We start from the raw sequence: 21,076 nt of genomic DNA, 5'->3' as shown, positions 1-21,076 counted from the left end.
CGTATGGATTACTTTTGTGTTGCTTTTATCTGCTTTTTGGACCTCCAGATTTCTGACCACCATTCACTTGCATTGTATGGACCTACAGAGCTGAAATATTCTAAGCAAGGCAAGGCAAATTTATTCATATAGCACGTTTCATACACAATTGCAATTCAAAGTGCTTTACATAAAAATTATAAATAAAATACAAGTTACATAAAAATAAATTTAAGAACATGAAATAAGAATAAAAAGTAATAAAACATATTTAAAAAAAAGTTGAAATGATTAAAATGAATAAAAAAATAAAATAATACTAAACTGTTAAAATTAATACAATGAATGAAAGCAATCAGTAAGTGCAGCACAGTGCTCAGTGAATAAATGCACAGTCAAACAGATATGTTTTCAGTCTGGATTTAAATGTGGCTACTGTTGGGGCACATCTGACCTCTTCTGGAAGCTGGTGCCAGCTGCGGGTGGCATAATAGCTAAACGCTGTCTCACCTTGTTTTGAGTGAACCCTCTGTATGTCTATCTGACTTGATCCTAATGATCTGAGAGGTCTGTTAGGTTTATATTTAACATGCATATCTGCAATGTATTTAGGTCCCAGGCCATTGAGTGATTTATAAATGAGTAATAGTACTTTAAAATCCAGTGTAAAGACCTGAGGACTGGAGTAATATGCTCAGATTTTTTGGTTCAGGTGAGAGTACTGGCAGTGGCATTCTGAATGAGCTGCAGGTGTCTAATGGTCTTTTTGGGAAGGTCAGTGAGGAGTCAGCGGCAAGGACTGGGGGACTGGTCAGGGTTGAAGGAAAGCTGAATGCAGCAAAATACTAAGATATCCTTAATAAAAACCTGGTCCAGAGCATTCAGGACCTCAGACTGGGCCGAAGGTTCACCTTGCATCAGGACAATGACCTTAAGCACACAGCCAAAACAACGCAAAAGTGACTTAGAGACAACTCTGTGAATGTCCTTGAGTGGCCCAGCCAGAGCCCAGACTTCAACCTAATCGAACATCTCTGGAGAAACCTGAAAATGACTGTCCACCGACGGTCCCCATCCAATCTGACAGAACTCAAGAGAATCTGCTGAGAAGAATGGCAGAAAATCCCCAAATCCAGGTGTGCAAAGCTTGTCGCATCATACCCAAAAAGACTTGAGGCTGTAATCGCTGCCAAAGGTGCTTCAACTAAGTACTGAGTTAAGGGTCTGAATACTTATGCCAATGTGAAATTCCACTTTTTTCTATTTAATACATTTGCAAAGTTATCAAAAATCAGTTTTTTTTGCTTTGTCATTATGAAGTATGGAGTGTAGATTGATGTGAAAAAAATTGTTTTTTAAAGCTTTTTAGCATAAGGCTGCAACATAACAAAATGTGAAAAAAACGAAGGGGTCTGAATAATTACTGAATGCACTGTATATCTGTGAAGTTATAGTATAGTGTGATAATGTGTTTTGCACAGACAGTGTGCTGTGATGAGTGTTCATGTAATCAAACCCTGTTCCTCTGAAACATTTGATAACACTTCTTCTTTCTGTGGTCAAATGCTTCAGTGACTCTAAACATCATCATACTGTACGAGAGGGACAACAGACAGAAAGATTAAGTGCAGCCGAGCGGGTCCAAGGTTTCTCTCTTATTAACAGGGATAATCAGCTCCTGCCAAATCATCAGCCTGCTATGCAAATACACACACACACACACACACACACACACACACACACACACGCATGCACAAACACCTTCAGCACGCTACTTACCAGCCTCACATACAAAGTTCTAGGAGATTTGCATCCAAACCTCACAGCAGAGCGAGCTTCCTGATGAAGTAAACACCACATGCATCATGGTAATGTACTATATTATTTAATGCACTTTAAGTCTATTTAGAGTGTTTTAAATATGTTAAACATTAAGGAATCCAAACAAAGATTGTTATCAGGCATGTGGAGTGTTATTGACATGACATGGAAACTCATACTATATGAATATGTGCTAAAATGTGAAGGCGTTTATTAATAAAAGGGTTTTGAGATGGTTTTGGATGTGAATGGATACTGGTTTGTATATGGTCATTGATGTCAGATTAATTTGGGAGGTAACATATTTATCCTGTAACCAGATATAACCTATAAACTGTCTAATCCGGAAGTTATGTGAGATTTAATTGTCAAATATGTATGTTTATATCTGACAGAGGGAGTAGTTTAGAATTTACATCAAAGCATGATGATTTACTGTGAACTCTCAAAATAAAGTTGCATTGTTCTGTCTTTCGCAACAGAAGCATAGATCTGATAAAAGCCGGAAAATGACAATCTTCAGCTTCCCCTTATATAGCCATTCGAGTTACAACACAATTATGTTTTGTACAGTCAAAACATGTATGCTTCTTTCATTTTGTTTTGTTCTCAAAATGACACTTAAAGGTTAAGTGTGCAATTTTTATATAGTAAAATACTTCCTCATATCCCAGATTAATATGCAAAGTCAACTATAAATAAATCAACTGTAGGCTAATTTCCCCCAGAAGTATAACTGTGACTCAAAATATTGCTCTCCCATTTCCAACAGGACTATCTGTTTGCCGACCAATGAGAGACGGGGCGAGTGTTTAAGAAACCTGTTTGAGAGTCATAATTTTTACAATTCTGTTTAATGGCACTAGTGGCACAGAAATGACACAGTCCACTTTTAATCTAAAAAAAAAAAAAAAAAACAGTATAGAAATGAATGCCCTTACTTCAGACAATCCTGTTTGTATAACCCCAAAACACAACATAGCTTTTCATAATTAAACAGTTTTGCCTGGAGCTTTTTTTGGGAGTCGTGTGATATTTAGAGGCTTTGCATGTGCGTGGTCACAGAACAGAGCAGAAGTGTTTATAAATGACTTAATTGGCGTCAAAGACACATTCAGCTGTTTGAAAAAGGCCACTATGTGTGTCTAACCAAGATAAGCTGTCGCGGTCCTGTTGTTTTGAACGAAGGCAAATTAAATGTGTTAGGGATAATGTTCAGTCGGCCCGGTCATTATAGTAAAATAAACCTCTAAATAAACACCATACAAGACAGGTTGGGTCTTTTATCAACCTGAAAGAGTTTATTTTACAATAATGACCAGCCATATTTGATAATGTGAGGAAAAAAGACAGTGTGGATTAATATGAAAGAGATAAAACTAGAACTGCAGTGATGTAGGAAAGCACTTGTCTGGGACAACAGATAAATATACAGTTTAATGGCCATAATACAGAAATATTTGACCACATAATGCAGCACAATCTAGTATTCCAGAGAGTCATAGAATCAGTCAAACGTTCCATCCCTCCTCACCAAATTTGTTACTTTTTTCCTGGACTCTATACATTTACATGATCTTTAACTCCCTGTTCATGGGAAAGTCGATCAGTGTTGTCCTTGTTAGACTTGGTTGACACTGTACTTCTCCTGTTTCTGCGGGCTTAAGGATGAACAAGGTCTTTTAATCTCAAACATTATAAACAGCAATATAAACAACACCCGCACTCTTTTAGCTACTGTAGAGTGACTGACTAACCCCCTAACACAGGTTCCCTGTGAAATGATCTCTGACAACAAATGCAACGAGTTTGCATCATTTTTCATGAAGAAGATCAATGATATTAGAATGGCGATCAGCTCGTCCTCATGTTGCACTGAGGTCAAACACAGAGATGTTCACGAGTCTTTCATCTGGAGTCCGAGTCAAGTCTTGAGTCTTTCGTCATGAATCCGAGTCGAGTCTCAAGTCACTAAACGTTTCATCTTATTTATATATATATATATATATATATATATATTTGTAAAAAATACTTAAAATGTTTAAATGTATGATCTTTGAAAAATCTGGGATACTACCTGAACTTGTAAAAATTGATTTTATTTATTTAATTTTATTTAATGATTTCACAGACGTAATGAACTTATCCTGTAAATTTTTTTTAAATAAAGGTGCCGCAGTTTTTCTCACGGTCAGTTCAACAAGGCTCAGAACGCGCACACAAGCAATGCAATATGACATATGCAATGCAATTGTAAGGGGGTTCAGTGGAAAGGAGGAGGTGAGAACCGGCTTGACAACTTAAATAATAATTTAATAAACAACTTAAACAAAACACACAACCATAAACACACAGTACAGCTGCCTGTAATGCTCTCTCTCTTGAACTGTCGTCCCCGGCCGCTTTTATCCCTCGCACGCCCCATCAGGCTGATTGGGGACCGGGCGTGCGTCATTCCAGCCCGGCCCCGCCCTCCTCGGCTCTACAGCAATGTAATGCAATATCATTAGGTAGGGCTGGGCGATTTGGCCCAAAAACCCCCCCAAAAAAATCACAATATATCGATATTTATCACAATATATACTGTACATTTCATATCATTAATGGGGGCAGAACTGCTTTCCACATGTTTGTTAGACCTCAAGAATGAATTAAACATAACGTGTTTGTTTACAAGTAAATTCCATAGGGTAAGCTATCTTTAAAGTACACTAAGTTTAGGATTTAATCCTATATATGGTATGTGACCTCTTTTTCATTAAATATTGCCAATTTCATAATCTTCAGCTGATGTTTGACTTTTTCGCTCAGTAGGTGACGGTAACGCACCATAAACTGGATTGCCAACCGGCAATAAACATCACCAGAAGAAACACTTTCTTGCCTGTGACAGCGCTATGGATCATGAAAAAATGTTTAACTAATAGTACAGAAATAAACTGCAATGGTGATGCCAGAGTTGTTGTTCAGTCAACAGCTGTTGTATTGCATTGTCAGTGCTGTCTTGTTTGGTACACAACAATATAAATTAGCCGGATAGCTAGCTAATGGCTAGCGGCTACCGAGCATGATTAGTTTCCATGACAGCAGGGTTGCCCGCTAATACTTCCTAACAGCCTGATTTCATGTCTGTGATTCAGTTAGCTAGTTGTGTGTATTACTTTGCCGAACTGCTTGCGTTTTGAGCGACATGTACCTGTTTCGATTGGCTATTCTAGATGTAGAACATACGCTAAATATTGAAAATTACTCAAAAGTTTATCATCGATATCAAAACTAGTTTTTTAGATAATTATCGATATCGCAAGATGCTAAAATAGGGGACAAATCTCTCTCTCACACACACAAACATGTGTGCGCACACACACTGACGGGGGGGGGGCATATACAGTATACTACAAAAACATTAATAAAAGCGCTAGGTTTAAATTGACGCAACCTCTGGTCAGCGACTTGGCAATCCCAATGAGTTATGTAGCTACACTACCCAATGTTTGCTACAGCAAAATATTAGCTTGCTTTGTGTGTTAATCAATGTGACTAACCTTTGAGAATGTGTTCTTCCTGAAGTTTCTGCTTCTGAGGGCACAACCAAATGTGAGCACAAATAGCACGGCAGGTGCCATCATGTTTAATGGGACTCTTATCACATTTCAGGGTTTACATGGAAATACATCATCGAATTCTATGATATGGTTCAGATCGATCATGACATAGGGAAATGTGAAGCAGATGTTGTAAAACCATACAAAAGTAAACACAAATTATTCTTTTAAGATATAAATAGTTATGGTTAAAAGACTTGTTTTTGAAACATTCACGAGTCCTTTGTGTAGAGTCAAGTCTGAAGTCATTTTAGGTCAAGTCTGGAGTCAAGTCTGAAGTTTATTAAAGTGCGACTCAAGTCTGAGTTTCTAACTCGAGTCCCCATCTCTGGTCAGACAACACCCACCACAGAAACTTCAGAAATTAGTCACTATGTCTGATTTTGAGACAATTGATGACAAAACCCTGCAAGAAACAGTACAGCATCTTAAAACGTCAATCTGCTGTCTTGACACACTCCCCACTCCATTTTTCAAAAATGTGTTAACTATCTGGAAAAAGATCTGTTAGAAGTAATCAATGCCTCACTCCTTTCAGGCATTTTTCCAAAGTCCCTGAAAACCACAGTTGTTAAGTCCTTTCTAAAATAGAGCAACTCTACTGTATATTGAACAACTACAGACCAATTTCAAATCTTCCTTTCATAGGCAAGATCATTGAAAACGTTGTTTTCAATCAGCTTAACAAATTCTTAAACTTGAATAGCTACTTGGACAATTTCTAGTCTGGCTTCCGACCGCATCACAGCACAGAGATGGTGTTCATAAAGATACTTAATGATATTTGGCTAAATACTGATTCAGGCAAAATATCAGTGCAGGTATCACTTGATCTCAGTGCTGCCTTTGACACTGTTGACCACAGTATTCTCATAGACAGACTGCAGAACTGGGTAGGGCTCTCTGGGACGGTCCTCAGCTGGTAAAGATCATATCAAGAAGGGAGGGGTTACTATGTGAACATAGGCAACTGTGAATCTGAGTGGACATCCAAGACGTGTGGAGTCCCACAAGGCTCAATTCTTGCACCACTCCTGTTCAACCTGTATATGCTCCCACTAGGCCAAAATTATGAAAAAGAACCAAATTGTGTACCATAGCTATGCAGATGACACCCAGATTTACCTAGCCCTATCGCCAAATGACTACAGCCCTATAGACTGTCTGTGCCAGAACATTGACAAAATTAACAGTTGGATGCCGAAACTTCCTACAGTTAAACAACGACAAGACAGAGGTCATTGTATTTGGCAACACAGGCAAAATTCCCAAGATGAACACGTACCTTGACTCCAAGGGTCTAAAGACAAAAAATCAAGTAAGGAATCCTTGGTGTCATTTTGGAATCATAGCTTAGTTCCAGTAGTCACATCAAAGCAATAACAAAATCAGCCTACTATCATCTCAATTCGATGATTCGAGAATTCGATGTTTTGTATCCAGTCAAGACTTAGAGAAACTTGTTCATGCGTTCATCACCAGTAGGGTGGACTACTGCAATGGACTCCTCACTGACCTTCCCAAAAAGACCATTAGACATCTGCAGCTCATTCAGAATGCCGCTGCCCGTATTCTCACCAGAACCAAAACATCTGAGCATATTACTCCAGTCCTTAGGTCTTTACACTGGATTTTAAAGTACTATTACTCGTTTATAAATCACTCAATGGCCTGGGACCTAAATACATTGCAGACATGCATGTTAAATATAAACCTAACAGACCTCTCAGATCATTAGGATCAAGTCAGTTAGACATACAGAGCGTTCACTCAAAACAAGGTGAGACAGCGTTTAGCTATTATGCCACCCGCAGCTGGCACCAGCTTCCAGAAGAGGTCAGATGTGCCCCAACAGTAGCCACATTTAAATCCAGACTGAAAACACTTTAACTGTGCATTTATTCACTGAGCACTGTGCTGCACTTACTGATTGCATTGCATCATTATTTCTGTATTCGTTTTCTTTTTGATTCATTTTAATCATTTTTACTTTGTTAAATTTATTGTATTACTTTTATTCTTATTTCATGTTGTTAACTGGTTTTAAAATGTATTTTATCTTGTATTTTCTTTATCATTTCTATGTAAAGCACTTTGAATTGCCATTGTGTATGATATATAAATAAACTTGCCTTAATTACAAAATTGCTCACACATATGTTTTTGTCCATAGATATATTCTAATTGTTTTTTATCTGATGTCTTGCTAAGTCAAGCACCACTATTACCATTGCTCATATTTATGGTTAGTAGCAATGCGTTAACAACCACTCAGAACACCCAGCGACCACAAAGCAACGCACTAACTACTTAAAACACCCTAGCAACCACATACTGTTGCACACTTTTGAATCGCAGTGGCGATTTGTATGCAGACAAGCACCTTTTACATTTTCTTAAAGAAAATGTAAAAATCTAGTCTCTGCTCACACGTGTGCATGTGTTTTCTCATCACATGATTATGTTTCTGTATCTCTAGAGTTTCTTTGGGAAGCTGAAACCATCTATACTGTAAGTACTGAAGCTTTTGTATTTCCTCCTCATATAAATATTCCTCTTTCTCTCATTGCAGTGTAATTGACCCCTAATTTCTCTTTCCTGGTACAGACACAGCGGCCCACCCGCCCCACCAAGGAGAACAGGTACTGTATAGCTATAAACACAAGTAAACAACATTTGTGGTTGTTCACAAATAAACATTCTCTCATTATTTACTCATTTACTTAATGAGTGAACTCTGGTGCTTTTTTCTAGTTCCAGTTGTTTATATTTCGCTAAAACAAATTAATAAGGCACTGTATAGCAGATGCTTTCAGTATAAGGAAGAGTGAAATATTATATTGATTACATGTACCTGTCAATTAAGTTTTGTGTGACGTGATTCCAACTCTTGTGTTAAACATATTAGATAACAGTGCTGAATACGGCTGGCCAGAAGAGGAATTTGTAAGTATTGTGCACAAAGATTTCTCCATCACACACACACACACACACACACACACACACAGGCTATATAGTGTGGGAACAGGATTGTTTATCTTACTTCCTGTTATGTGTCACCAGTGTATTTAATGTATCACTTCCCTCCAGATGTGTAAATAACTGCTAATCTTCATAAAACACTTTCATGACATCATCATACTGATGCATCTGCTGTCAGTTAATCTTGATTGCTGTGATGTCACATTCTCCTTCTGTAATCCTGGTCAACATTTGGCGAGCAAAAGTTTTGTTGGCCTGTGTCTCTGAGATGTGTAGGGGTTTAATGTCCTGTTATCCCCAAATTGTCCCCAAAATATCTTGATGGTTTCATGTACTTTCTGGGCGTCTTTAGGATGATGAAGATACATATGAAGCCCCACCATGTGAACGTCCCACCATTAAGGTGCAACCTCACCAAGTTGAGGAAAACGTTTACTTGGGTAATGATGCCTGTCTCTCTGTCTGTCTGTCTGTCTTTCAGTCAATCAATCTATCTGTCAGTCTGTCAGTCTGTCTGTCCGTCCGTCGTTTGCAGCTTGATCTTATAAATTACGTGACTGTGGTGACATTTTTGCAAAATGTTACAATGTATCTGTTCTGAGGTGAAATGTCCACTGGGTGGCGCTATAAGCGAGTTAAATGTTCTCCCAAACAGATGAGTTTTTTAAGGTTAATGCTCTATTGAGTTTTAAAACTGATCTCCCAACCCTAAACCTTCAACCTAAACCTAACCAATAGTGTCAGAAAAGCAAATGTGAGATGAAAAACACAACCACGTCATTTTGTGGTGCTTCTATGACACTTTGGGTTCACGTGTCGACTTGTGCGCTCTTCAAGACTCGTACCAGGTCACGAGTGCAACACCTTATCAGTCGAGCTTCTGCGCAATTTGATCACACTCGAACAAGCTTGTAAATATAGTTGGTGATGAAACGCAAACGTTAAATAAGTCATGCGCTATAGTAAAAGTGTTTAGGTGTCATTAGATAGCTTTGTGTGAGGAATAGAGTGAAAAGTAAGTGTTTATGAACTGATAATCAGCCGTTTTACTCGTGATTCGTGTGAAAGTGAATAAAAGTCATTGTTGTTGTAGCGCCTGTAGTGTTCATTTCATTAGGAAACCAAGCCACGTACAAATCATTTAGCAAAAATGTAGATATAGTAATGTGATTCTATGTGCATTTTTGATTAGTTGGTGTTTGTAATATAGCTGTTACTTGTTGTCTGAAACATGTGTAGGTTACCAAGACAGAACACCAAACCCTGTTGTTCCCAAAAGACAAGCAGCACCACCACCACGACCAGCCAAGATCCCCCCAGTAGGCAAAAGCACAGTAACCCATCTACCATATACATCTTTGCATTTAAATGATATCTGTGTTTCAGTCTTTACTATGAGATTTAACACAAGAGGCATTGCTTTGTACCAGGTTTTGCATTATTACCATTTCATTCTGTAATCACAAATATTTTATTCTATTGACAGCCATGGTTTTTATTTGGGAGTCCTTGGTATCAAACATATTTAAATGCTAGTGCCAAAGTTAAACAGAGAGAATATAAGCTAAATTCTGTCTTTCTGTCTTCTAGAAACCAGATCTGTCACATGACCCCGAGGAGTTTTACATCGACCCCAATGATGGCAAACGTGAGCATCTCTCTGAACTCCTGATCTGATCTGTGTTCAGTCTGCACCTGTCTGACTTTACACTCTCATATCCTTCTGCGCTGCTTAGTCGAAGAGTCATGTTTACTTTTACAAGTTTTGCAGTCACCTCTCAATTTGACTCAACCGAAACCTCTTGATGAACTCTTAAAACAAAGAGAAACTGCAAGCACAAATAGATAAACTACAACTTGTACAAAATGCTTACAACCTTACGGCTCTTTTAGCTCATATGCGTTGGCTGCACTTCAAGTAGAGGATTCTTTTATTGATCTTAAATGCGATAAATGGCATATAACACCCTCTGACTTTCAAAATATATTCCAAATTGTTGTTTGCAGTCTGCAAGTGCTGACCTTTTAACAATTAGACAGGATCAAACCATCCACATTTTTAAAAAAGCATTTAATGTTTTTTGTAAATATTTTGGTAGGCTATATACAGTATATAAGTGTGAATATAACATTTATATTTTTGTGTAAATGAGTGATTTACTTTATATGATTATTTTTTTATTAATGTTTTAAAGAAAATAATTTTTTGAAATACTTTTATTTATTTTACATTATGCATAATTTCAGATATGTGAAGCATTTTGAGCTGCACTTGATAATACATCATAAAATGTATTATTATCATTATTATTATTGACATGCATATTAAATGTAATTCAAAGAATGTATGGTTTAGTCTATAAAGAACCTCTCAAAATCTCTATCTCTCTGTGTCTAGCGCCTGAGGTCATACGCAAAGATAAACCTGGTAAGAAAGCGCCACCTAAGAGACCCCCGATGAGACCACCACTGGTCCCTCAACATGATGAAGGTCATTTTAAAACTATATGCATCAAACACTCAGTTTATATTATTAGGTCTTAGTAGTTGATGAGAACGTTATTTTTTTGTACTCTCTTTACTTCTAGATGTTTACTTGGATCCAAATGAAGGGCAGGTAAGCATAAAGTTAATTTTGTTAATATTAGTAAATTACACTCTGGTGCATTTTTGGGGCTGCTGTCCGCAATTTTTCACACTCAAATGTAAAAGCTCACCATTCACACATACTGTGGACGAACTGCAAAAAAATGGTCTCATTTTTCAGAGAACCCCCCAAATAAAAAAAGACTCAAATTATTCATAAATAATACTGTATATGTTTATAATCTTATGATAAACAGAATTGTAAAAAATGTTTTTGTTCTAACTTTGTAAACATGTAATTCTGGTTCTGTTCACTCTACCTCACTTTGAAAAGTCTAATTTTATTCCACTAGATGGCAGCAAGCACTAGACAATCAGTTTTTTTTCCTCTATCACATTCCATCACAATATACAGATCTGAAATGTAGGTGGCGCTCTAACGCATTTTATCCCTCACAGATGTGCTCGATTTGTTTTTTCTTTTTTTTTCTGATTATTTGTTTAGCATGCTTTTCCTGCTGGACTGCATATTTTGTTCTAGACATATAAGATGTAACATTAGATTATTCAACCAAGCAAGCACACAGACAAGTGAAAAATGACCATATGTTTTTAGAAAACTTCCTAAGGTAAAAGCAGATATAAAGTTTTTGGCTACTTGGGTCTTACAGTGGCAGTTATTGGAGCATAAATGAGACATTTGTATTTGATGACTTACAGAAATCATATTTCACTTTGTGATTCTTTTGAATACTCTTTCGAACTGTGGTATTAGTGCAACACAATAAACTGTACAGTCATGTTCCTGAGAATGAGAGCTTTCATTTGATATATGACTTGTCCATTTATGTGCCATGTGAAGGACTTTTGTTTTCAAATACCTATTTCTAGCCCATTACCTCTAGGGGGCGCTACATTTCAACGCGAATATTTTGAGGCCTTATTTTGTTATTTTAAGTAACACAAATGCAGAAGTTATGATAGTTATCTCTGAAAAGTTCAGATTCTAAACTTTCAAATGATACCTCATATGCCTGACTTAAGTATACGGAGACTTTAACGTTTTAAGCATAAACTTTTTTCGCGATATAGCGCCCTCTTTTGGACCCGCCAGCATAGAGTTTGAGGGATGCATCACGAACAAGCAAGCTGTAAAAAAATTGTTCATTGCTATTCATGTTAGCAAATGTAGTTAACTAATGTTAATGAAGACAAAGTGTTACCGAAAAGACTTGAAACAAATGTTAGACTTTGTTGTCAAATATTACACTTAGAACATCCAGCATATGAGCATTTTAATATTATGTTTTTTTGGGATGATGATACATATCTGGAACCTGTAGCGGGAACTTTCCATTTACTTTTACTGTTTTATACGTTTTCACAGAAAAAAATAATTGATATAATAATAATAATTATTGTTATTTTAATTAATGTAGACTAACCCAAATTCTAGCCTTATAACTTTTTGAAGACAACCCCCATTAAATACTGTTTTTTTTTATTTATTTAGATTATATAATAATAATAATAATGACTAACCTTAACACAAACTCTAACCTTATAATAAAACTTTTTGTAGACATCCCGCAAATTTATTTATTTATTTTTCTTCCGATTTTGATAGCATTTTGGGTCATTTTTCAACAATTTTTCAACAACACATATAAAATAATAATAGCTTTACACCTCCACTTCCACTATTATTGTTTGTTTGTTTGTTGTTGTTGTTGTTGTTGTTGTTGTTAGGATGATGACACACAGTATCTGGAACCTGTAGCGGGAACTTTCCCATTTACTGCTACAGTTTTTAAACAGTATATATTTACAGAAAAATGTCATTAATATAATCTAAATATAATACTTAATTTAATAATACAAACAATAATAATTAATGTAGACTAACCCAAATTCTGGCCTTAGAACATTACTTTTTGAAGCCAACCCCGATTAAATATTATATTATTAAATAATAATAACAATAATAATAATAAGACAAACTCTAAACATATAATAAAACTTTTTGTAGACATGCCGCATTTTTTTTTTTTTTTTTTTTTTTTTTTGCGAGCATTTGGGGTCATTTTTCAATTTTATGAGCAGTTTATGATTATTTTAATATTACTGTTTTTTTGTTTGTTTTTAAGGAGGATGACACGTATCTGGAACCTGTAGCAGGTTTGTGCTCCACCCATATTATAGCTTGAAATGACCTTCTAAATTACAGGTGACAAACATCACATTTGTCATTCAAATGTAACACAGCTGTATTTTTGTATTCAGATTGCTCTCCTCCCCCTCGAAGTCCTGCCCGTATGCCAGTCCTCGAGAAAAGAGGACGAGACCCCCCACCTCCAATGTAAGTGTGTTTTATGTGTGCATTTATTACAGACACACACTTGATTATGCAGATGATTGTTGAATCATTTTTGTTCTCTTGAAGAATGAAGCCACCTGTTCCTCGAGCCAAATCTGTAAGTAGCATTAGCACACAGATGCACATAGTTATGGATTCAAATGAAGATGTTTTTATCAGGAAAGGACTGATTTGTTTGTGGGTTTCCTCAGAGTTCATTTCTGAATGATGACAGCTTGAACAAAGGTAAGTCAGACAACACTTTATCGATTGTTTTATCATTTCAAACATAACAAACGTGCTATCTTCCATTCAAATAAATGACACTTGCTTTGATATTTTGTTATCTAATGCAAAGACATTCAGACCTTTATAAGTGTGACTGAAGTGTGCAAATCCATTTTGGGGTTCCCTGTCTTGTAGTTTTACCACTGGAGGTCAAACGCTCAACACTCTCTGGCCAGTTGCCTCCACTGGTACCTGCCAACAAACCAGTTCTACCCATCATCATGCCCAAAGAACCCAAACCCAGGTATATTTGAAATCCTGGAAATATCATTGAATTTAGAAATGGTGTTTTCCAGGCTTTCTAATAAATTATTTTCCACAACACAAGTGCATCAGATTATAAATTGTATCCCAACAAAAGCAAATAAATCAGCTGTTGTGTCTGCGTGTATCATACACAGTGTTGGGTAAATTGCTCAAAACAGTAATCCACTACAAATTACTTCTGTGAAACTGTAATCAGATTACTGACTTTACCAATTACTTCGAAAAAAGTAATCACATTACTAATTACTTTTAAGTACATTTCTAAAAACACTTTTGATTTATTTTATTTGGTTTCGCCACTTCACTTTTTTGTGAATTTAAATTCTATGCATTAATTTAAACCATGTAGGGCGTTAAACACGTCAAGTGTTCTATATAGTGAGCACAGACTGCATTAAGTGAGACATCCAAAAGATGAGGCGAGAGGACACGACAAGGAAAAACTATTTGTTTGCCAAGCAGATGCTGTGTATCACTGATTTACTGGTACTGAGGTGCATGTTTAGACTCTTATTCAGTCATACTGTAGTGATGAATTTCATTTTCACATGGGTAGAAACATTTTAAAACATGGCAAAAGAAGTGGTAATTTACTAGTCAAAATGAGTATGAACCTTGATTGAAGAATGTCTGGTAAAATGTAATGGTGACTAGATTTTTCTATTTGTATAACATTTTGAGTTGTTCTGCCACTAAGTGACTGCATCAGTTGTAGGATGAGTCCAGCTGTATTTGTAAACAGCATGTATCCACCACAAACACACTGAATGATGTTATGTTGTTGTTTTTTAGTCCTCCACTGCCTCCATCTATGGACAGTTCAGGTGAGAAGATCATGTAATCTATATCGACCAGAATATCTATATCACTGCATCACTAATTTAAACATGTTCTTTAATGTTACAGCGCCCTCTTTTGGAATAAAGTCTGTCACACAAGCTTTTGCCCAGGTAACACTCCACTGCACTGACAGAATCAATTTAATGATGTCATAGATGACTTGCAGGTTTCGTGTCACTGTACTCAAAAACTGATTGGCTGATGGTGTTTATAATGATCAGGAGGCGGGGCTTCAGGACAGAGAGTGGTTTGCTGGAATCTGTGATCGCAAGACTGCAGAGGAAACTGTGCTCAGGTTTAACAAGGTAAACACAGCTGTCTGTAAAGCTTAGAGAGTGTGAATATAATAATAATAATAATAATAATAATAATAATAATAATAATAATAATAATAATAATATATTTAAAGATATGTATGATCAATGTATAGTATTTAGATGTATTATTTATAATTTATTTATATATTTTTTATACAATTTAGGTTTATTAGTAATATATATTATATAAATATTATTTTAGGTTTTTGGATTCTTTTATAATATATTATATAATTATTAATAATATTAATGATTATATATATATATATATATATATATATATATATATATATATATATATATAGTATATATAATTTGTTTATGTATTTATGTATATATTACTTATTTATTATTTATAATACATTTTTGATAATAAATAGTATTAAATAATAATAATAATAATAATAATAATAATAATAATTAATGTAGACTTACCCTAACCCAAACTCTTAATTTATATAATAATAATAATAATAATAATAATAATAATAATGAATGTAGACTAACCCTAACTCAAAGTGTCACCTTATGACATATGTGTGTATTTATATACTATAAATGAATATTTATTATTAATATATTATTAATTTAGTTAATATCTGGTAATATATTATTATGTATTATTAGCAATAAAAATTATCATTATTCTATAAACAGTATATATATATATATATATATATATATATATATATATATATATATATATATATATATATATATATATATATATATAATTTATATTTATTAGTTATTTATATATTTATATTGTTTATTACATATAAACATATTGAATAAAATGTATAATTAAAATATATATATTTATATAAATATATTATTATATAATATATTATTATACTACCTAACAATTAATAATAATAATAATAATAATAATGAATGTAGGCTAAATCTAACCTTATAACCTATGTGTGTGAGCATATATATATATATATATATATATATATATATAATTTATTATTTATATTACTAATTTGATAATATAGTATAAAATAATAATAATTATAATAATAATTAATGTAGACTAACCCTAACCCAAACTATAAATTTATAACATATTTGTGTGTGTTTAGAATATTATACATATTTATTATTTATATATACTGTATGTATATTCAGTGTATATATATATATATATTTTATATATATATATATATATGTGATATATATATAGTATTTTATTTAAATTAAATACGTGAAAATATACAGCATATTATTAAATAATAATAATAATAATAATAATAATAATAATGTAGACTAACCATAACCCTTTTAATAAAATTTTTTGAAGATTTTGCTAACATTTTGGGTAATTTTTCAGCTATTTTTCCCAAACACACCGCATCTGAACAGATAATAACTTTACACTGCATGCCCAATTATTAGGCAAATTGTATTCCTCAGGATTAATTTTATTGTTGAACAAACACAATGCTTTCAGTCAGTCCAAAATGTTATTGAACCTCAAACCTGAATGTTTAACAAAGAAAAAGTGAGTTTTGTCTTTCTCAGGGGAATATATAAGTGTGCACAATTATTAGGCAACTAAATTACAAAAATAATTTCTCCCAACTCAATTGTTTATTCTCAATTTTTAGAGTAAGAGCAACAAATAAGTAACACAAAATGACAATTAAATAACATTTTTGCCCTTTCAAAAATATTCAGTGACCAATATAGCCACCCTTCTTTTCAATAACTGCCATGAGCCTTCCATCCATGGAGTCTGTCAGTTTCTTGATCTGTTCACCATCAACTTTCTCTGAAGCAGAAACCACAGCCTCCCAAATGCTGTTCAAAGAGGTGTATTGTCTTCCCTCACTGTAAATCTCACATTTGAGGATTTAAGTCAGGTGAGGAAGGGGGCCAAGTCATTATTTGGGCATCTTTGAGGCCCTTGCTGGCTAGCCAAGCAGTGGAGTACTTGGATGCATGTGATGGAGCATTGTCCTGCATAAAGATCATGGATGCTGAGGACTCCTTCCTGTACCACTGCTTGAAGAAAGTACTTTCCAGAAACTGGCAGTAGGTTTGAGAGCTGAGTTTCAGTCCATCTTCACTACCTCATCCTTAATGATAGCAGCCCATACCAGTACCCCTCCTCCACCTTGCTGGCACCTGACTCGAAGTGGTGCCCTGTGTCCATTAGTGATCCAGCCATGGGCCCATCCATCTGGTCCATCAAGAGTCACTCTCATCTGTCCATAAAACCTTTGAAAAATCTGTCTTCATGTATTTCTTTGCCCAATCTTGATGCTTCAACTTGTGAATATATTCAGTGGTGGTCGTGTTTCAGCCTTCTTGACCGTGGCCATGTCTCTGAGCACTTGACACCTTGTATTTCTGGACACTCCAGGTAGGTTGCAGTTCTGGAATATGGTGGCATTGGAGGATAATGGGTTCTTCTCAAGTCTTTTGCAGTTAATTTGCGCCTTTTCTTCTCAATGCGTATTTTGCGCCCCAGTTGACTATTCGCAACAAAACGTTTGATTGTCCTGTGGTCACGCCTCAATAGTTTAGCTATTTCAAGAGTGTTGCATCCGTCTGAAAGGTATTTTACAACAGTGGTAATGAAGCTGCCTATTAATTATGCACACCTTGATATAAGGTGATATAAACTTTCGCCACGCCCTCCCTCTTTACACAAATACATACCACCTGAAAATGATTGAATCCAATAAGCATTCAAGTTTATATGGTTTGGAGTTGGAAAATTTGCATGGAAATAATGATAAGATCAGAATACTCACTTGCTTAATAATTGTGCATGCAGTGTACATGTAATATAATTTCATCTTTGTGTCTGTTGACCCTGTCATCACTCAGGACGGCACATTTCTGGTGAGATGCAGTAATTCTCAGAGCGGCCATCAGCCATACACGCTGGTCGTGCTCTTCCATCAGAGTGTTTATAACATCCCTGTACGCTTCCTGGACAACTCGCATCACTACGCTCTGGGCAAAGAGGGCAAGAAGACCGAAGAGGTAAAGGAGGGGAGGAAGATCAGATCTGTGAACATGTGTTCTGTGTAACTTGCAGTATATTAACAAACACACACTGGCCCTGTTCTCGAAACACTCCCCTGCTCGCCGTTCTCTATTCACAGATTTATTGATCAAAATCTAGTACAATAACAGTGAAGTGTTTTTCTGCAACTGTGCAAAACACAATACAAGAAAAAAAAACAATACTAGTGTATATACAGTACATCAGTGCATGAGTATAAGAACTATATAGTGTATATTGTTTATATATATGACACAATATACTGTACATTCTCTTGTAAAAGTATTCAAACAAGTTAAATCCTTCATCAAATACTGATTTATAAATCCTACAATAAAAGCATACTTTGCCTCATGCTCTGTTTTGGGTGGAGGACAACACCGTTCTAGTGTGAATGAGAGGCGTAAACATAACAAATCTAATAATTTTTCCAAAGTAATTTTCTGTTATTTATATGAGTTCAAAGAATACTGTAAATGCAGTGGCGGAGCTAGGGGGTGGCCGTGGCCACCATGAACCGAAGCCTGGCCGCCCCATTGGCCACCCCACTCGCAACTGCCACTTTGGTCAATTTTTGTCTTGGGCACCATTTAGTTTTTAGAGGTGGAACTGTCTCTGTGCAACCGCAACACACAGGAGTCTTAACATGTGCGCACACCAAGGTCGCCGCACCTCTCTGTTCCGGGTGTCACTGTATCACCCCCCGCCCCCGACGATACGGAAATACTGCCTGAAATTTCTGTGCCACTACAGACTGATCGCTGGCCCCTGCCAGGCCACCCCTGTGAAAAACTCCTGGCTCCGCCCCTGTGTAAATGTTGAAAAGCATATTTTTCATATGTCAGAGCAAAATTACGCCATGAAAGTAAATACTCAACATAAGGATAATTCTAATAATCTCTGTCTCTCTCTTTTAGCTGTTTGTCAGTTTGCAGGAGATGATCTCTCACCATATGAAGAACCCCATTTTACTGATCGACCGTAAGAGTCAAGACAAACACACCACCTACCTCTCACACCCCGTCCGACCCTAAAATACATCTCTCTCTCTCTTTCTCTTGTATCAGTCTCTCCAGCCTGATCTTTACACTGATATATATGCTTCAGAAACACTCATTCACTGTTTAAATTATTTATTAGATTAGGTTTGTAATGTCTACAGAAGTTAATAGTGTGCCTTGTGTTAATACATTTCATGTTTGAATTCAGTGACTGTGCAGTAGCTTCATTAGCTTCAGTAAAATCGGCCATAACATCATTTTTACTTGACGACTTAGGGTTTTAGTGTGTGTTTGAATAAAGTCAGCTGTTACACAAGACTTACTGACCAATGTTTTTCTTTTTAACTACTTGACTATTATTACTGTCTAATGCAGGGTTTTTTTTTTGTTGAAGTTTTTAATGTCAAGGATCCCAAAATATGACGATCCCCTTGCAAGGGAACCCTTTCCAAAATATAAAGCTATAGACTTTATACAGGAAATAGTTTACACAGTGTGAGAGTAAAATATTAAGCGTGATATTATTTAGACAACATGTTGTTTGCAATATTAACTAATTGTATTTCGAATTGTACTATGCTAACATAATTTATTTAAATATATTTAGCCTACTTATTAATTTTTTTCTACTCACTATTAGAGTAAAATAACAATAACAATAAAATAAAACTGAACAAAGATGTTTTCAATTCAACTGAAATGTATTAATAGTCTTTAGAAAGCAGAAAGAAACAGTCAGATTCAGCAAATGTTTACTATATATAAAAATAAGGGCATAACAACAGTTTGTAGTAAGAGATAAAATATACATGAAATATGCCTGATGCTGTATTACTGTCATTATTATCTTTGAAGCAATTATATAAAACAATAAAATGCAAATACTTGATGAGTCTTTGATTAATAAATACTATGTTAATATGTATTTACTTAATACATATGTACTTAATATTTTAAGTTAAAAGTTATTCCATATGCCTCCCTATACAGAGATATATGGCCATGAACAGATATAGGCCTATAAAACTATAGTTATATACATATTAAAATTCCACTAACCGATATAGCTACATGAACATGATATATGTGTTTACATACAGTATATTGCGATGTGTCAGATGTTTGAATGAGTTTAATCTGAAAACCATGTAAACATAAAATGGAATCGAAATATTAATTTACAATGGACTTATGCTATAGTACTTCGATATATACCATGGTACTGACATACTCACATTCTATGGTATGTACTGTATGGTACTCCGGTTTACTTATAGGAATAACATACTACAGTACTAACATGGTACCTTTTGTAATTTTTTTGTTTGATACTTTTACAAATATATTATGTGCACATATATATATATATATATATATATATATATATATATATATATATATATATATATATATATATATAAAATAATAATTAATAATAATAATAATAATAATAATAATAATAATAATAATAATGTAGACTAACCCTAACCCAAACTCTACCCTTTTAACATACAGTGTGTGTATATATATATATATAATAATATAAATATTTATTACTTATATATGTATTATTATTAAAATGTGACATTTTATTATTTGTTATTAATAGTAATAATAATTATATAAACAATATATGATTTTTGTTTATTATTTATCTATATATTTTTAAAGATATTACATATAAATATATAGAATAAAATGTCAATATAAAAATAAATAAATACATTATAATTTAGATTAAATAATTAATAATAATAATAATAATAATTATTATAATAATTAACGTAGATGAGCCCTAACCCAAACTCTAACCATATAGCATATTTATATATATATAATATTATAAATATTTATTATTAATACATTTATTATTAATTCTATTTGACAATATATTATTTATTATTAATCATAATAAGGTTTATTATTCAGTATACATATACATACTATTTTTATTTATTATTCATTTATATATTTATATTTTTATAGATATTAAATATATATATATATAATAA

At 34.4% G+C, this 21,076-nt stretch overlaps 1 protein-coding gene across 1 annotated transcript; it reads left to right on the top strand.

The window, feature by feature from the left end:
• The first annotated feature begins 1,790 nt into the window (after positions 1 to 1,790).
• On the top strand, positions 1,791 to 20,294 carry si:dkeyp-117b11.1 (B-cell linker protein). The gene is made up of 19 exons (XM_051652719.1): positions 1,791 to 1,847; positions 7,885 to 7,916; positions 8,013 to 8,047; positions 8,314 to 8,351; positions 8,740 to 8,827; positions 9,627 to 9,706; positions 9,978 to 10,035; positions 10,786 to 10,878; positions 10,976 to 11,004; positions 13,121 to 13,151; positions 13,257 to 13,332; positions 13,417 to 13,447; positions 13,542 to 13,575; positions 13,753 to 13,861; positions 14,677 to 14,708; positions 14,791 to 14,834; positions 14,946 to 15,029; positions 17,883 to 18,041; positions 18,981 to 20,294. The coding sequence occupies exons 1-19, from the start codon at positions 1,845 to 1,847 to the stop codon at positions 19,095 to 19,097; spliced, it is 1,173 nt and encodes a 390-aa protein (XP_051508679.1). The 5' UTR covers positions 1,791 to 1,844; the 3' UTR covers positions 19,098 to 20,294.
• Positions 20,295 to 21,076: the final 782 nt, after the last annotated feature.

The sequence above is a fragment of the Myxocyprinus asiaticus genome, chromosome 24, assembly GCF_019703515.2.
Source record: "Myxocyprinus asiaticus isolate MX2 ecotype Aquarium Trade chromosome 24, UBuf_Myxa_2, whole genome shotgun sequence".
Taxonomy (NCBI): domain Eukaryota; kingdom Metazoa; phylum Chordata; class Actinopteri; order Cypriniformes; family Catostomidae; genus Myxocyprinus; species Myxocyprinus asiaticus.
The sequence above is the reverse complement of the archived record's forward strand: the minus strand, read 5'-3'. Positions and strand labels throughout refer to the sequence as shown.